The following is an 18,985-nucleotide window of genomic DNA, read 5'->3' on the forward strand; positions in this document are numbered from 1 at the left end:
ATTTCACATGATCATTTGAGACACATTCCTAAAGCATTCTGAATTATCATGAAAAACAGTAAAACTGAATTTGACCAAAATCGTGACCATGCCCCTTTAACGAAACAATTACTGGTGACCTTTACTTATCAGTATGTTGTATGAATTTTATTGACTCTTGAGACTTGAAAGATATTAATTGTAAACTTTGATATATTCTTCGATCCTTCTATGTGTAATTTTTTTTTTAAATTTCTTGTTTTTTATTTTTTTTTAAATCAAAGTATCATAAAATACCAATAGAAGGGATAAAAACTAAAAGAGACGGATATGGAGTTAGTATTAATTCATTGAAATTAAATTGTCTATTATTGATAAACGGGAAGTCATCTGTCCCCTCCCCCTTCTCCGCCCAACCCCTTTTTTTCGCCGCACGCATATATTACTACACATCCATCCCCCCATAACTATTAGGATTTTAAAGATTGTCGAATTGGTGGGGTTTTTGTTTGTTTTTTTGTTGGTTTTTGATAGATAAGGAAACTAAAAAGGACGCGTTTACGCTGAAATATGTTATGGCCCAGTTGATTTTTCGGCTTGTCAAGATTTCGGATAGGTCTGCCCTTTTTTCTTTTGTTTAAACGATGCCATGTGCCCATGGTGCCTGGTTACTCGAAGTAAAAAAATATGGGCAAGAAATTCTTTGTTGATCACACATAATCCACTACAACGTTCAAAAATATGTTGTAAATGAAAAGCAAACGGCGCCCCTGACGTTAAGGATACTTTTCGGTAAATAGTGCGCACGTTCAAAGGCATTCGACCTTTATCATATGACCAATAAAATGACGTCACCGTTGTTGACATTTTGCTCCGCCATTTTTATTATGATTACCGGGCAAATAAGTATACCCGTCTGCATGATTTACTGAAGTGAATTTTTCCCAAGGATTTCCCAGATAAAGTTCTGTGGATTTCCACAGAAAACAGGACCTAAATTCCTTTTAGGTAAGAAGCTTTAAAAGGAGGCGTTTCCGCTGAAACATGTTATGGCCTAGTTTTGATTTTGGCAACGGATGACAAACATAGACGTAGTATATTTCATTATTATCTTACCAAGTTTAACATGGCTGCAAAGACATAACTCTGTTGTTAGATAAGTGCATAAGTATTAACTCAAAATGCACATCAGCATATTTCGTCACAGTAAACATTTGGTTACAAACGAAAGTCGCGTATGTTGTGTGCACTAAAAAAAACTAAATGTCAAGATAATGATGAAGTCAAGTGCATGTCAGAATCATACGTTCTCATGCACTGACTGAGATAAGACAGTGTGAAAGAATCATTACTTAAGTCGTGAGGTGTAGGTTCAATGACAAGTGGAATGGTATAATCGCATCTATGTAATCTGTCTTCTTAAGGCCTATATATATATAGATCTTATTTAATACACAGAATTGTAAAGGACATTATATACCAACAGAATATATTATTGACAGGAAATGTACTATCCTTGAGCAGTCTTATTTTTTTACTTAGTTAAATTATGTACATGAGAAGTACGTTAGTCGATGACTTTAGCGTTAGCTGAATAAATATCACAATTATTGTGACTAAAACGCAGATATCTATTCAGGTGTAGATTAAGTCATCACTTTTTTTATCTTGTATAAGACATCAAGTTACCCCCTGGTTAACTGATTGTTCGAAAATGATAACAGTACAAAATGCAATTATATCAAAAGAGCAGTTGCTTGCAATAGTGGCAGGGTATTTCATGGACCTTAGTTTTAAACTTTTACCTTCATGCTATAATACTGCGATACCAGGTGTTGAAGTTGACAACCAGTGAGTTCAACTATGCATTGAATAAATATACTTCTGAAATACGGGTCTCAAATAAGCATTTTGTGCAGCGTGTGTTTGATTTCTTTCTATGTAATCTGTTGTAGAAAGTGACCACTGCATAAATGGTTCAAAAGGATATTGAGTCAATTAGTTATCTCCTGATAACACTTGTTTGTTTAAGATATCACTAGTGTTTTCAAGAATAGACATATAAATTAAGTTATAATGCGTTATTTTCTGTCATAATTATTGTTGGTCATGTAGTAATTAGTGAATTACGCAAAGAATTAAATTGATCAAAGCAATTAACCAATATAAGCCATATATATAGATCATCCTAAAAAGGTCAAAAGATATAGAAATCTGAATCATGATAAAGTTGAGTGAATTAAAATTTAAAACTTTGAACTTTTTACAGCCTGTTCATTTCAGATTAATAATTTCCAACTGTAGTATCAGCTTTTATTGTTATAAAATATACTGATTAATTTAAAAAAAAAATAGAGAAATATAAGAAATGCCTACTCAGCACCTTTATTGAACAATTGACAAGTACTACTATCTGATAGGTACAAGTTGTATTTATGAATAACACTTCCCTGTTGTGGTAATTTTACTACACCAGTAGTTTTATTTACAATGTACAGTAGTCCTTTATATTGTTAATACCAAATTGGAAAAAGTAGGTAAAATATTCTTTTTTTTTCTTACTCTTTATCAAGTCTAGAAGGTTTTAGAGAGAAGTAGTTTCACCTGACTAATGTTAGTTTCATATCACTAGTTTTCTTTGAAAAATGCAAATAGGGAAAACACTTAATGTATTTCTTAACAGAAATGAAAGTACATGCATGCATCATTATCAGTTGCTAATTATTTTTTTTCTATTTGGAAATCCCTGATGAATAGTCATTGAGATGTCTACTTTCATTTCACAGCAAATTATCAAATTTCGCATTCGGTCATACATTTAAAAAGCACGCAAAATATTTGAAGTAAGGATTGATATGATTTTGGATATAGATAAACCATTAAAAAAGACTTGTGGCTGGCCTTGTAGTCTGGGAGAAGATATATTTAGATACCTGCATTGATTTTGTTTTTGAGAATCATGAATGAATACTGTGAATTTAAATGCCAGTCGGCAACGTAAAAAAAGTGCTGTTTCAACAAAGTTGGATTTTAAACGTTTTGAATCTCAATAGAAAATTTCTTTGACAGAAATAACATAAGGCAAAATTTTCTGAAGACTGGTGCAGTTATTAATCCTAAAATAAATGTTTCAATAAAGTTGGACTTTAATGTTTGAAATAACTTGTTAATGACATTTTTATTGCCTTGTATTTTATAATAGGAACAACCGTGTGAGCATCAGTGAAGATCCGCTGCGCTGAATTTTCATAGAAAAAGTGCCATCAGCAATATATATGCCAAATGCATCTGAAAATGGTAAGAGTTTTGCATTAGTTTTTTTTTTTTCAAAGGGGGTGGGGGGGGGGGGGGCTAAGATGATTTCTGGAAATATAATGCATTTTTTTTTACACTTCACACTTCATGCTGAGTGAACTAGATCATCACTAGACAACATATATGTCCAAGATTGGACTGCATGGCAAGGACAGTCATTAAACATCAATACACACTTATTGGTGTTAATAAAATACATTATTAATGGCTGTCAATTCCCTGGTAGCTCTTCCAAAAGTAACGTCTGTCTGCATACACGAACAGTCTAACAAAAATTGGTTTTGATTATTTCAATATGCTGTGTTGAATTTGAGAAAGAATCATTTATGAATTTTTAATTTCATTTCAGTTTTGCTGACATATTATTACATCTGTAGAGCAGTTCGACAAAAAAAAAAACCCCAAATTATTCTATGATAAAATTACTCTCATTTCAACCTAGACATAATGCAGTGTGCTTGAATTTGTGCATTGGATTTTTATTCATTTTATTTTTTATTCATGTAGGCATATGCTGATGAGCCAACTAGTATAGAATGCATCAACAGATCAGACCTGTTCCCAAAAAAGAAACTGGTTCGGGAGGATGAATCCCTCCAGATCCCCATTCCCCTTCTTCCCGGGGAAGCCGGGGAGTTCCTGGGAAGGACCACTGATGGGGTCATTGCTCTGTCCAATTACAGACTCCTGGTCACGTTCAAGAAGGCCTTTGTAAATGTGCCCATTGGAATGATCGATTCCGTCGAACGGACAGATATCTTCTTCCTGAACATCTACTGCAAGGATGCTACAGTAGCAAGGTTAGGGGAAAGGAACTGTACTTACTCTCATGAAAGAGAATAATTCATTGATTAAGTGTATTAGGCAATTTCGCGCTGAGATTTACAGTGCAATATTGAGCTTTATATGAGAGGTTTCATTCAACTACATGCTATATACACATTTTAAGATAAGATACAATTGATTCCAAATCTGGGTCCGGTGTGGTGTAATAGTACAAATGTACGGAAGGAGGAATATTCCAAAACATTATATGGTGTATCTAAGTAAAGGTGTAATCTATTGATTTTAGTTAAAGGCACATCTAAATTTTCATAACAGAATTGATAAAAATATGAGAACACTGCAAACAAATAAGTGGGTTATCTGGCTAGTTTCTGTTCTGTAGTTGGCCATATATATATTGACTATAAATAAAACTGCCCTGAATACACTAAACTAAAGTAAGCAAACATTCAGGACAATACATACTTGTAAACATGTATTAGGGTACTCAGGAAACACTTAACATTGTCTTGCTTATCATCAAGAGGGGCAAAAAAAAAATGAGAGTAAAAAATCTCAATGGGCTTAAGATTGCTGATTATGCATCAATGTCCATCTGTCTAGTTTGGTTTTTTGATTAAATCTTGTTTATTCAGGACAGATTGAAATTTACAAGGCATTAACAATAAGCAGGTGTGTTATGTAATCTTGAAGGTAGATTTCAATAGTAAAGGGGGGGGATTGGTGAGTCATTGTGTATGGAGTTGTACAGCGGTGGAGACTTGTAAAAGTGATCAATAGTCTGATGTAATGTCCTGTCACACTGTTTGCCTAGACTGTCATCTCCGTAGGTACTGGTATATTGTGCTGAGGGCAACAGATGGCCCGACAGATAAAAGACAAGTTTTTTTTATTTTTTTTTAAATTGTCATGCAATTATCCGAGCATGTACAAATACACTTATTATTTTTTGTTTACATTTTGATGAGTGATCCTGTGCCACCACCCCCCCCCCCCCCCCCCATATCCCCCTTCATTAAAATTTTGATATATGTATATGATTAACATGGAGTCCTAATATATTCAGTACTTTAGCAATGAAAGAAGAATTAGAGAAAATGTGAAAGATCTGCCAAGATGTTATTCATTTATATATGCATGGTAGATTAATGTGATTGATATGCACGTGTTTATAAATACATAGAAAAAGTGCACATGTCAATGAAATAAATGGTCTTGTTTGTTACCTGAAAAAACTTGATCAAATCTGTTGTATTTTTAACTCTAGCCATTTGTTCTTCATTTATTCTTTACCTGAGGTTCAAATGAGGTGTTGTTCACAAACATACCTGAAGGCATTCTTTAGAAAAATAAGAGCATTGTTGAACTGGTAATATCTTTTCAACTCATGCATACTGAAGTGTTGAGAATGGAAATTCTTTTTTCATACCTGCTGTTCAGACACTGAAAAATACTTATTTTTGTTGTGAATTGTGTCTTTTTAAAAAAGGTTACATGTAACCTGTAAAAACAATTTAAATTAGATTTTGAGATAGGTATAGGTGCTGTAAGGTTACATTTAAAGGAGAGATCGATATGTCTGCAATGGAAAGCTTGTGGGATCGTAGTGTTAGAACTGTCTGCTGGCTGTAATTTGGATTGATCACAGCTCTCGCTAGCCATCTCTGAATGGGAGACCAGCAGGAGTTGTGTTAGAGACATTTTTGGTTCAGATGCTCTTAATGTGTATTGAGGGTTCATACAAGTTCATATGAATTTGGAAGTCTGGATCTTGTTAATAATTGAAGTAAACAACTTAATAAACTAGCCAATAAAAATGTATATAGTATGCATTGAAACTATGCGTACAAAGAATTTGTTGTGCATTTCAGTTATGTATGAACTAACTATATTTTTTGTATTTTACTGATATCGATTATTTTATTATAACTTCCTGAATAAAAAGCCTATCTACTTATTATCATTCTTGAGGTCACATGAAGTTCACTCACAAGCTTATATAGAAATAAGGATGTATTAGCTAGTCTACATACATGTAAACAAATATTGGCTGACTCAGCAATCATAAGATACACACATGATCAATACTTTAACACATACTCATCTTTGGTTTTCTAGATTTATCCATTATGTAATTTTAGATGTTTAGATGTTGACAAAATAAGAAGGTAGCTTAGTATGAAAAAAATCTTGATGGGTAACTGTCAGCAAGTTTTAATGCTACTAAAGCTGAAAAGATTACTTGGACGATAATTGCCAGAAAACACCTTCAATTTATTTCTGTTTCTTGTTTATATTTAAAAGTGTGTAAGCCATTTAATGTGTTAAAATTGCACTGTGTTGGAAAATATTGACTGAGACAAAGATTGGTGTTTTGTATGAACTTGGAAGGTAACCAAAAGAGGTGTAATAAATTTGATTTGATTTCAATGACTATGCATGAATGATACAAATACCCATTTAATGCACGTGCTGCAATGAGCTACATTTCTCCTACCAATACCCCTATGTCCTTTTCCAATTTAAAAAAAAATGTCAAAAAATATCCTATTAATGCACTGGCTACAATTTGTAACCCCCACCCCCCATTTCATTTCTACCGCCCCTCCTCCTTTAAAAAATGTCTACACTGTTTTATGTACATGTGTGTTTGTATCTGATTCAGTACATGTACATGTATCAATGATTTGAAAATCAGTAACATGTTCATTATATCTTCCTAGGTGTGGCTTTAATGACAATGATGCCTGTCAGTCCTGGTTCCTCCGTATCATGAGCAAGCTGACCGCTCCCAAACAGCTCAATGAGTTCTTTGCCTTCACTTTTCACGCCTGGTGCCAAGACCATAACTCTGGTTCTCAGGATCCAGAAAACTGCCATCAGTTGTGCCAAAAAGGTAAAGTGCGGTTTTGTACATATTGGGAACGGTACTTAATTGTACATGTATCTGCTAGTGTGAAAATTAAGATCAAAAGGATATTTGTTTAGATTTATCCTAGTTTATAAATTTCCTTATTTGCATTTTAAGTCAATTTACATGATATGGTTAAGCAAATAAATGGTTTGGTTTAATAATCAAAGTCCTGATCTACTCATTGTTTTCCTGGAAAATTTTTAAAAATCCCCACTCAAACATTTATCATTTTTACATTGCCAAAGGGTATAATTCATTCATTCGATATATATTAGCTGTCTAAAAATTCTCATCAAGTGATAAAAGCTGCTGGTGAACTCATCCATACATAATGAGATCTGTTTCATCTTATTGTACTGACGCAATATACAATACAGGCATACATTTTTTTTTTTCACCTGGTGTATAGTGTTCTACTAATGCACACCTCATTAAAGTGCAGTGTAGAATTCTTGCATCACCTTAGTGCAGGCCAGTCCGAGTGTGTGTATGGGAAACCTTGGGGCAGACTGTCAGAAAATATCACCTGTTGATAATCTTTTGAATGAATGGTTTATGGGACGTTTTTTTCTGAGTCATAGTTATGATGCAATGTTTTCTTTTAATTAATCATTGTTGAATTCTGGCCAGTAAAAAAATTGAGATATGTATAAAAAACGATCTGACTGCTAAGAAAACATGGATGTATGATGAAAGATAACTGAATTTCGTTGTAATGATGACACTTTTCAGATGAGACCTACGCATACAGTTTCGGGAAAGAGATTGAGAGACAGAAATTTGATCTGAAGAGTGGGAAGGCGTGGCGCATCACCTATGTCAACGAAGACTTCAGGTAAGACCTGGAACAGCATGTCAGGAATGTTGAATGAACTGTCATCATGGACGATAATGAGTGACACAACAATTAATTACAACCTTGTGATAGTGTTCAGTTCATAGCTGTGAAAGATTCTATTTTAGGGTGTTTTTTTTTTGTATTAACACATTTCTTAAAGGCTCTAATGATAACACTATAATGTTTTGAATTGTACTTCAGGTTTGAAGGGGGCATATTACCAATTGATTTTAAAACGATTAAAAATTTTATGTATTCCTAGAAAAAAAAATCACTAAGTATTTATTACTTAAGAGTACAGTAAAACATGGTTATGAAGAACATGTTTACTATGAAGTAACACTTAAAGCGAAGTGATTTCCATTCCCTGTGACTTTATTACATGTTGTAAACTTGACAGATATAACGAATTACACTTATAGCAAAGCAAAATCACCCAATGGTGGCACTTCGTTATAAGCATGTTTTACTGTATACATGTTTATCCCAAGTTTGTTTTTCTATATTGTATATTTTTTTAGTAAGACATGTTGTAAATACTTTTGTCCGTCTGTTTTACAGTCTGTGTCCCACGTACCCTCGGAATCACATCGTACCGGCCAGCATCACTGATGACGAGATCAAGAGTTCGGCTGGCTTCCGGTCTCTCAAGAGGTTCCCCTCCGTGGTGTGGAGGTAATGAACAGCAGAGAGGTTCTGTGTGATTTATATAAAGTTTGGGAATAGAGTGCATAGAGACCACGAGAAGGACTTGAATCTTGTCCCAAGTCCTTAGGAAGTGCTTAAAAATGCACAAAATTGCAAAGAGTCATCGAAAAAATACTTATGAATTTGCATGTTGAGCGATTGAATTTATTTCCTGTGATACTTGAAAACTAATCAAGTATAATTACATGCACAGCTGAACATGTATATTAGAGCAAAATTTGTTGGAATGGAAAGAAAAGTAATATTGGTCACTATATTATGAGGAGTAGTAAAATTTTTCAACAAAAGTTTATAAAAGAATAATTTTACAGACACTCCTCTTTTAAATACGTGAAACATTTTAATGACATAGTATTTTTGTCAATGGGAAAGCACATTTGGCTTAAGCCCTGTACTTGCTTGTATTGTTCAAATATGTGTGCAAAATAGCTTTGATAGCAGAATTCTCTGTAAACAGCTCCTTTCCACTGAATGTTCTTAATTTTTGGCCATGGATGTTGAAAGTGAGTTTTCCAATACTGAACCAGCTTAAATGTACAGTATAAGATCAGGCTATGGGTAGTTTAAAATTCACATGAAAGTACTTTTTGTTGAATTTTCTTGGATTCAAGACCTTGATTCATAACTTGTTAATGATGTAGATTTGAGTGTAAAGCCTAAAGGATACCTACCAAGTTCCATGAAATTTATCCACCATAAATTTGAGTGATACTGCAATACTTGCTCCGAAGCATACTAGTCAATTTGTATTTAGGTGATGATGACACAATGTGTATTTTTAAATTTTCAGAAACCAAAGAAATGGTGCAGTGCTTGTAAGGTGCAGTCAGCCGGAGATCGGGTTCTTTAATTGGCGGAACACGGAGGATGAGAACCTGATGAAGGCTTTCTCCGAGGCTTGTGAACAGAACCCTGGGAAGAGTCAGAAAAATCCCAACGTCAGTGAGGACACCAGCGGCTCAGAATCCGGCTCACAAAGTGAAGGTTCGATGCTTGCATGACTAATTTTGTTATAAGATGATTATTTATGTGTTGTTGGAAAAAAATGGACAATGTTCCAAATTATTTTACTTTTAATTTCTGATAAATATTAGTAATGTGTCTTTTTGGAGAGCTTTTTGCATCTATGATGAAAATAAGAAAACACAAAATAGAAACCTTCATTTCCTTAAAAAAGAAGGAAAAGAATTTTAATTTAAAACATGCATTTTTGGATTGATGTTGTAGAAGACCTTGATGGCTCAGACAAAAGGGTCATGATAGTGGACTGTAGGTCCTACCGAGCGTCCATGGCAAACCGACTGAAAGGAGGGGGAGTGGAGTGTGTAGGTCAGTAGCAACCAGATTAAACTGTGTAGAGGAACACTTTATTTTCTTATATGTTGGATCTGTTGATGCATTTATAGGTTTGAAGAATGGCTTATACCTGTAGACTTTTTTGGATTGATAAGAAAGGGATGTATGGATAATACTTATATTTAAAGTTTTTGTTTTATTTTTGTAGAATATTATCCTACATGTGATATTCAGTTCATGAATTTGGACAACATCCATGCCATTAGGAAAGCATTCACTCAGTTAAGGCAGCACTGTAGTACTGCATCCGACCAACTCAAGTAAGCTTGTGTTTATCAAACAAAATTCATAAAACATCAAACAGGTAATTAAGATGACCTGGTCTGTATAATTATGCTTCTTCAGCTCATCATTTTAAATATTTTCTGCTTTTTTAGCCTAAAACCTACAGTTTATTTACACATAAAGGACTAGGTCATTATTATCATTTTGCTTCTTTTTTCAGCTGGCTCTCGAGTCTGGAGGGGACTAAATGGATGACCTACTTAGCCAACCTGCTGCGGACGGCGTGTCTGGTGGTGAATGTAATGAGTAAGGAGCGGCGCTCGGTGGTGGTGCATTGCTCGGATGGGTGGGATAGGACCTCTCAGATTGTGTCCTTGGCGGAGTTGATGATGGACCCCTACTACAGAACTGTAGAGGTTGGATGGCAAACTTTTAATGTCATTTAGTTGAAAAGTAGAGCAGATTTTGGTGTCAGTTTATCCACTGTACTGTAAACTCTTATTAAAAGCAAATAATCAAATAATCATCATCTGTAAAAGTGAGGGGTTAAACTTTGTTTAGATTTTAAAACCTATTCATGTAATTTATAACAAAAATTTGTTGTTTTTCGGAATTTTATATATCTTTCATGGTAAGATAACAGAATGGCAAAATTTTAATTTTTTGTATGATTGTAAAGAGAGTTTAGTTTGAATAATGTAAAAGTTCTACTTTTTGTGATTTTAATATCAAATAGACTTGTAGAGATTTTTTTTTTAATTGAAAAATTACATGTATATTCATTTTTCCAGGGCTTTCAAGTGCTGGTGGAGAGGGAGTGGTTAGAATTCGGTCATAAGTTTGCAGATAGGTGTGGCAATGGAGTGAACTCCGAAGACCCCAATGAACGGTCTCCAGTGTTTCTCCAGTGGCTGGACTGTGTATATCAGCTTTTCAAACAGTTCCCATGTGCATTCCAGTTTAATGAAGCATATCTGGTAATTGAATGTCAATTTCATTGAAACAAATATACACTTACTATGAATTCAGCTGACAACATATTTTTTTACTATAAAGTGTACTATAAAGTGTACATGTTGAAAGTTCAATACATGTTATGTCTATTAATAAGTGAGAATTTTGCTTTGCAGATTAAAATGGTTCAACATACGTATTCCCACTTGTTTGGAACTTTTTTGTGTAACACGGCTCGGGAGAGGTTACAGGGAGAGTTATCGGTACAAACCTCGTCTCTGTGGAGTCTGCTTCATCCTAGTAATTCTCAGTTCTACAATCATTTGTATTCACCCAGCAAGGAGCAACAGGTAAACAAAGAACATTCTCTAGTTATGCCAATTCCTCTCAAAACATTAAATGTTTTTTAAAAAATTCCTGGATGGTTGATGCTATTTAGTTTTTGGTCATTGACGTAATTGTAGTAAATGAACAGTGTATGAAATGAAAAGGATACTGTAATTTTAAAATTATTGAAATTTCTTATACTTTTCCCCTCAGGTATTAAGACCAAAATTTGATGTCAGAAATTTAACTCTTTGGACATCAGTTTACTTTTCCAATTACACCTGTTCAACGGACCTGAAAGACTTAGGATGTGATCAACAGGAAATGCAACAAGAAACCAATACCTGTAATCTACAGAAAACTCGATCCTGTGAGAATCTGGCAGGGCCCAGTCAGGAGCCCATTAGTAGTCCCAGTCGTAGGAAAAGCGACCCTAGCATTATATTAGATAACTTTGACCCTTCTCTCTTGACAAAAGACTGTGATAAGACTTCTAGCAATGTTTGTGTTTCCAATGGCACTGTACATTCTGAAGATGGCCATAGAGACAGTGAATTAAAGAATGGAACGTCTCCAGAAAAAGAGCAAAATGGAGATGTTTCTGCTAGTAATGGAGTTGTTTCAAATGGCCATTGTAGTGATTTAGAAGAGGAGAATTTAACAAATGGAGATCAAGATAGCAAAGATGATACTGAGCCAGAGAGTAATGATGAAAATAATCTAGTTAATGGACAATGTAATGGAAATTCTCATCACAATGGGGATACTGATACATCAAGTCCGGCCATTGAATGTTCTACGGATACCATCACGGATGGGGAGAGCAAACCCGAGGAGAAGATAGATCATCAAGTTAATGGCACCAGGCCTGCACATAAATTAAGTCTAGAAAAATTAGTGACTCTTGAGAAAAGTGCCAGCATTAGCACCAGCACTAGTGATATCTCTAATTCCAATGTGGACTTGAGACTCCCTGTGGACAGTATGTACAGTATTCATCAGTATCTGAGTCGGTCCACGCCTTTACGGCTGACCTGCAGTTCCAATGGATTCAGTCAGTCAAAGAGTCCGCTCAAAAGTTTGCCAACCACTCCAGTCAATTCCCAGAGTTCCACTTGTCCACCAACACCAGCAACTGACAAGGTAGAAATTAACTCCAATGGCTTCAAGATGTACCCCTCTATGTTAGAATTAATATGTAGCCTCAAATTTCATATACAGTTAAATATTTTTTTGTAGAACTTTGATACTTTTTCCTATATGTTTTTAAAAATTGTGTGCATCTTCAAAGAATGTCTTCAAGTTTGTGTCTTATAGAGTTTTTACTAAAAGCTTTAATATGTATCATATTGCATCAGGGATGGGGTCAATTACAATAGAAAGTAATTAATTAAATTACAATTACTTGCGTAAATCCTTCAATTAAATTACCATTACCCTTACAAGAGTTTTCAAATGTAATTAATTAAATTACAATTACTTTGCAGATGTAATTAATTAAATTACAAATTACATTTTCATCAAAATTTACTAAAACCATGTTGTACCGGTAGCTACATGTACAACATACATGTATAAACACTGAAGGAGGTATGTCTATAATGTGAATAAAACTTCGTCATAATCAATATACGTTCACTCTTTTAGAATTTGCTAACTTCTCTGATAGGTAAAAATTTTAGGAAAGAAAGAAACATAAATCTAATTTTAATGTTTATTTCAAAACGCAGGTAGTCACAATGTGGAGGTGCCCCGTACATGTACTACCTTGATAGTCAAAACATTTAAAAGTCATATCCCCTAACCTACACCTATCATGTTAACAAAAGTGTTTCCTGCATGTAAAACTTTTATCTGAAAATTTTCTCCTTTGCATTTATATCAACTATTTTTCTTTATAAATACAATGCCAAAAATACAGGTTAATATCAGGTAGAGGAGAGACTATAATTGTTATCAAATCACAATTCACACCTGTTGTTTTATACCTAATTATCAAATGTTTGCAATAAGGGAACACACCCTGTGGACATGTTTGGCGTCTAAAACTTAAAACCCATTTGAAGCCATACATTTTAGCTCTATGTATTTTATGCTATCAATTACAAAGCGTGACTTGATAGTTTATATAATTTAGATAACACTGATTTTGTTTCTTAATTAAGCAGTTATTTTTGTAACTAATTCAGTGATAATTGACACACTAATTATTCCAATAAGAATGAAAATAAGTTTTTTTTTTTTTAAAGAAAATAGATCAAGCAAATCATCAAATACGTGTGCTTGATGAAATTTGGGAAACTCATGATTAAATTTTGAATCACTGAAAAAATTCATTTTGAAAAATATTTAGTATAATGAATATAATAATTTTATAGTTCAATGATTTTCACTACTCTTCCAAGCTTGACCTTGTACCATTGATAGTCAATGTGTGGGAAACAATGGGTAGTGAACAGTTTCATATTTATAGGTACATGTACATCAGTGTGTAATTGAAAGTAATTGAAAAGTAATTGGAAATACATGCCTTTTTTGAAAGTAATCAATTAAATACATGTAATTGAAAATTTAGCCAATTACACATTACTTACAATTACATCAAAATTAGTAATTAATTACACTCAATTACCATTACAAATAACCATTACCCCATCCCTGTATTGCATACAAGCTAAGGGAGGTAACTTGTCTTATTCTTTACATAACAAGTTACCTAGGATAACATGTTTCTATCTCATGTTGAGTAAATTAATTTTGTTTCTTTACAGTCTTCTGAATCCCAGTTTTGTCACAAGGTGGGGCGCCTCAGCAGACATCTTGATTCTGACGGACTCACAACCTTTAATGATCCCGTTCAACAAGGCATACAGAAGATTAAAGAGGATTATGAAAGAGAAATTAAGGTGATCAGAAATCACCTGGCTGCAGCCAATGCAGCTCTCCTTCAGCATGCTTCAGCCTGCAGTGGTGGAACTAGGTGTATTTTGGATAAAGATGATATGGTATTTAATTTTAGAGCTGTTGCCCCCCCCCCCCCCCAGTTTTGTAAAAAAGTTAGGCATATTCTGTCATGTTGTCATGTTTTGACATGAAATTGTAAGTGATACTTTGTTAACAAAGTATTTAAAATTTTAAATTATCATATATGATCATATATGATATGAATTAAATTTGGCCCCCATAATTAGCAATTTTTTAACTGTCTTTGGTACAATAAAATGTTATGTTATATTTTAGAAGAGTTGATGTTAGATATATTTTTCACCTAATTATTTGATTTATTTGCACTCACTGGCAGTGTATGATGTCAGAAGTGAAGCTATTTATATAATTCAATCAAAATCAGTCAAAAATTGACATTTTTCTTATCGTTTTATGAATGGGAAATATAGAGCGCATGCTTGAACAAGGACAATTTTTTGGTCACTTATTAGCCCTGGTTAGATACATCTCTGATTAAAATACATTGTTTGTTCAAGCATGCGCTCTATGTTTTCTGAAGAAAAACTGCTTGAAAACAAGCTGTTTTATGCTAAAGATGCCAAAATGGCAGGAAAAGGTTGTCTTTTCGATGTCATATTTCTTAATTGTGGGCAATTGAATCAAAATGAACATTATGTAAAAACACCTCATATATATCTGTACAACGAAAACAAAGAATTAAAGTAAAATGATGTTCATTTTAGGGGGCCATTTTAGGCCTATATCATATATAGTCCTTTTAAAATCTTTTTTTCTCTCTTACATTTTCTTCTTTTTTTCCCTGAAGCTTTTATCCCCGGATGTCAATGGCGATTTCAACTCTCTTGGAAGTAATGCTGCATCGGATGTCAGCTGGGAGAACATTGACGAAAATGAGTCCAAGATGATTCGCTGGGTTCCAGACCACGCTGTCACTCACTGTGCTGAGTGCGAGTCAGGCTTTGGGTTTCTAGTCAGAAAACATCACTGCAGGTTTGTATATATTCTTTATTGTCTTTACTGTGAATATTAAGGGTCCTCCACACAACAGGGGGAAAGTTTCTTGCACCAGCCACAAACTATGTATTCTTTAGGGATATGATATTCTAGCAAGAGTATGGCTAGAAAATGACAGGAAAATGTTGCAATTGGGTGGGGGGGGGGGGGGGGAACAAAACATTTAAAAATGTACTGCTCTTCATTAAAACAAAAGGCATTCTTACATGCGTTGAAATATATTTTATGATGTATTTGTATGGTACAATAGATTGTTTGATTATTTCATGTCAGCGCCCATGGCAGTATATTTATTTGTTTATATTGCAGTTGATATGAATCTCATGAAGTAAGATTATCTTGAATAACCTTGTAGTTGTGTATTAAAAAAGGAATGTGTCGATTTGAAACCTGTTTTGCTATAGTTCTTCATTCAAGACTTGATTAATTGATCACATTTGTAATTAATCAGGCAATATCAGCTGACAATATTTAAAAAAAAATTCTTGCTTGGTTACATGAAATAATCAATCATTTCATGTGGAAAAAATGTAATGAGGAGAATTTATGTTTCAATGCTTTCTTGTACATCAAGGTCTTTGTATGCTTTGTATTTTTTACAACTTACGGTACCTAAATAATATCATATATAGCACTAAATTTTAATCGGCCAAAACCTTGATTCTTTGATATACTCGGTATGTTCAGTTCAAGACTTCTTGTTAAATGTGCTTCGATTAAAATGATTTCATTGACTCATTTATTGCTTCGATCAATCAACCAAGTCAGCGGTTTTTGCGTATAATGTATCTTTTGTAATTACTGTGTGTAATTGGATTTTTTGATGCACTAAATGAATGTATGGTCTCTTAAGAAAGATTGACAACCTTGAATATATTGCATTTGATTTTTGAAAAAATTATATTTATAATAATTTTTCTCCATGTTTTCTGCAAATGATTGATTTATAAACTGATTTAGGTAGAAATTCATCATAGATTTAATAAGAGTATATCTTTTTACTTTAAAGGAACTGTGGAAACATTTTTTGCGGGAATTGCTCAGAGAACTTCAGCATGATTCCTCACCAGAACTTAATGACTCCAGAGAGAGTCTGTAATCGCTGCTTCAACAACCTGCAGAGGATTTCCAAACACGTGCGAGCATCTAACGGGGTGGTCGACGAACGACCGCTTGCCTATGCAGCTTCAAACTAGGGCTTCTAAACAATTTTGGTTTATTGTTAAATGTGTGCGTAAATGATATGATGAAAATTGATATGTCAAACATATATTTTCTCATGCTGAATGACTTACGTGTGTTATTTAATGCCAATTATGTACAAGACTGATCATCTGTTCATTGTCATTGTTACATGTTGTTTGCTCTTGTGTTTTGTCTTCTTTCGCTCTATGTTCAAATTTCATTTGCAGTTTACAGCAAAGTAGTATGGTGGAATAAAACATATACAGTGGTTACAGATTACAGTTAATCATCATTGTTAAAAAAATAAAAATATCAGTGATGAACTCTCAATTATGGTTAGGAAATGTAAGAAATTTAGTGTACAGTTATATACCTATATTAACAGCTATTTTGAGAAATTCAAACCTAAAATGATTTTTGGCTCAAAGAACATTTTTCCATGTTCTTGGATTTGTTAATACTGGAAGTTAAACAAATCTCCTAAAATTCTCCAGATCAGAATCCAATTCTCCTGAAACAGAGAGATTTTTATGATCTTTTCCCCTACAGATGACGAAACGTATTGAATACGTTGGGGTAATATGTACCGGTATTATAGTGGATGTTTTAAAGGAATTGTTTTAAAATTGGAATGATCTCAAATACTGTTGATTTTTGTTAATTTCTTATTCTTAATACTCAGAAGAAAACAACATTGTTGACATGTGCTGTTTATTCTTAGGTGATATTTCAATGGTGGAAAAATAAAATACCATATTGGTTTTTTTTTTGTTTCAAAATATGTGTAATAATTTTACTAAGGATACAATACATTTTGATTTGATAGAAGAAAATATCTTGATCTTTTCCATGTATTATTTTAGTTTGGGTTCAAGTTATCATTTTTGTTCTAAATTAATATTAGCACTGGAAAGCTTATGTTTGTTAATGCTTATCAAGAAATATTGAAGTAGAGGAAAGGGAAGTTTAGTGGGTGCTTGGGCATGGTAGTTATCAGCAAATCCATCTTTAAAATAGTTATCCAAAACCAGATCAGCCTAGGTTAACTGTAAAACATTTCCAAATTGTTACAAGTACATGTAATGGAAATATTATACATGTACATTATAGCCAGCATTTGTCAATTAGATTTCAAACCAGGGAAAGATATTTTTTTTCAATTTAGAAGATGTTGAATGGTGTATTTCTGTTTGTACATTTTTGTACATATGTTGATGGTTTATTTCATTCTTCGTTTTTTTTTCTGGTCAATAGTGCTATGGATCTATATGTCATGACATCATTGAAATTGGATTGGCCACACATCGTTTATTTTTTTTTAAATTTTGATAGGAATCTTTGACAGGAATCTAATTCTTAATTTTGTACAGTTGCATCTACATGTATGACCATATTACAATCCCAAAGATCTACAAATATTTATTTGCATTACTATCAGTTTGCACAAATAATGTGTAACATATTGGTACCAATTTTTTGATAATTCTAAATTTGGGGGTTAAAGAAAATTATATGAAAGGGAAGTAATAATGTTAGTGAAAAATAACATTAATTTACTCCAATGTTTGAAAATAAATGCAGGTTCACAATGAATAAATTAAAACGTCTAAAAAATAAATCTGTAAAATTTATTCATTCTTTTAGTTGGAATTAATTGAAAAATATTCATCTTAGTACAGTGTATTGTGTATATTAATTAAGTAATAAATTCAATATTATTAAAAGATTAATATATTTTTTCTACATTTCATTGTTATTATGATTATGCACTGTTATTGTTAACATAATTTCATGTTTTTTGTTCATTTACATTTTTTTCAGTAAGGTTTAAGAAAAAAAACTTGCTTAAAAATCCCTTTCAAAATGTATACTTATATATATGTACACTTATACAGTGAAGACATCAGTACATGTGTTGTACATTCATGAAATATATTTGAATAACACTTATTAATGCAAATTCTATGCCCAAATAACATATAAGATAACAATGTGTAACATATTATTTACAAGTATCTTTTGGATTTTGGAGAAGAAAAAAAATGTTAATTGAAAAATAAAATGTATTCTGTAATTTTTGTAAATGACATTGTCTTAACCGAGGGCTGTATTTATATAGTGCCCTACCAGTGAGAGAGTGAGCATATACTGAATGTATTTTGTCACAGTGGTAACATAAGAAAAGCAATAAATGTTCTCAATTCAAAATGTTTTATCCAAGTGCAAAGGTTGCCAAAATTTTGAGAGAGAGAGAGGCAAGAAAAAACTACCAGTGGAAGTACATTTGTGAATTGTCATGGGGAAAACATTGTAAATTTTGTACAACAGAAATAAGGATGTTTTGCAAACTTATTTATCAAAGTTTTATGCCAAGTGCATTTCTTCTACTTTATTTTAAATGGTTAATTTTTCTGACA

The 18,985-nt window shown here is 33.1% G+C and overlaps 1 protein-coding gene across 2 annotated transcripts; it reads left to right on the forward strand.

Moving 5' to 3' along the window:
* The first annotated feature begins 825 nt into the window (after nt 1-825).
* Nucleotides 826-18,222, forward strand: LOC128188319 (myotubularin-related protein 3-like). 2 transcript variants are annotated; one of them, XM_052859298.1, is made up of 17 exons: nt 826-987; nt 3,182-3,276; nt 3,802-4,094; nt 6,804-6,976; nt 7,727-7,829; nt 8,394-8,507; nt 9,331-9,524; nt 9,768-9,869; nt 10,045-10,156; nt 10,342-10,537; nt 10,913-11,098; nt 11,252-11,425; nt 11,616-12,545; nt 14,174-14,407; nt 15,175-15,359; nt 15,693-15,711; nt 16,393-16,528. In XM_052859298.1, the coding sequence occupies exons 2-16, from the start codon at nt 3,262-3,264 to the stop codon at nt 15,694-15,696; spliced, it is 3,015 nt and encodes a 1,004-aa protein (XP_052715258.1). In that variant the 5' UTR covers nt 826-987; nt 3,182-3,261; the 3' UTR covers nt 15,697-15,711; nt 16,393-16,528. The 2 variants fall into 2 exon arrangements, with proteins under 2 accessions (XP_052715258.1, XP_052715257.1); XM_052859297.1 differs by lacking the exon at nt 15,693-15,711 and having other exon boundaries at nt 827-987; nt 16,393-18,222.
* Nucleotides 18,223-18,985: the final 763 nt, after the last annotated feature.

This window comes from Crassostrea angulata, chromosome 6 (genome assembly GCF_025612915.1).
Source record: "Crassostrea angulata isolate pt1a10 chromosome 6, ASM2561291v2, whole genome shotgun sequence".
Classification (NCBI taxonomy): domain Eukaryota; kingdom Metazoa; phylum Mollusca; class Bivalvia; order Ostreida; family Ostreidae; genus Magallana; species Magallana angulata.

Coding starts and splice junctions, on each gene's coding strand:
- LOC128188319 (XM_052859297.1), top strand. Junction 7,830..8,393: donor TATGTCAACGAAGACTTCAG/GTAAGACCTGGA, acceptor TCTGTTTTACAG/TCTGTGTCCCACGTACCCTC. Junction 15,360..16,392: donor GTCAGAAAACATCACTGCAG/GTTTGTATATAT, acceptor TTTACTTTAAAG/GAACTGTGGAAACATTTTTT.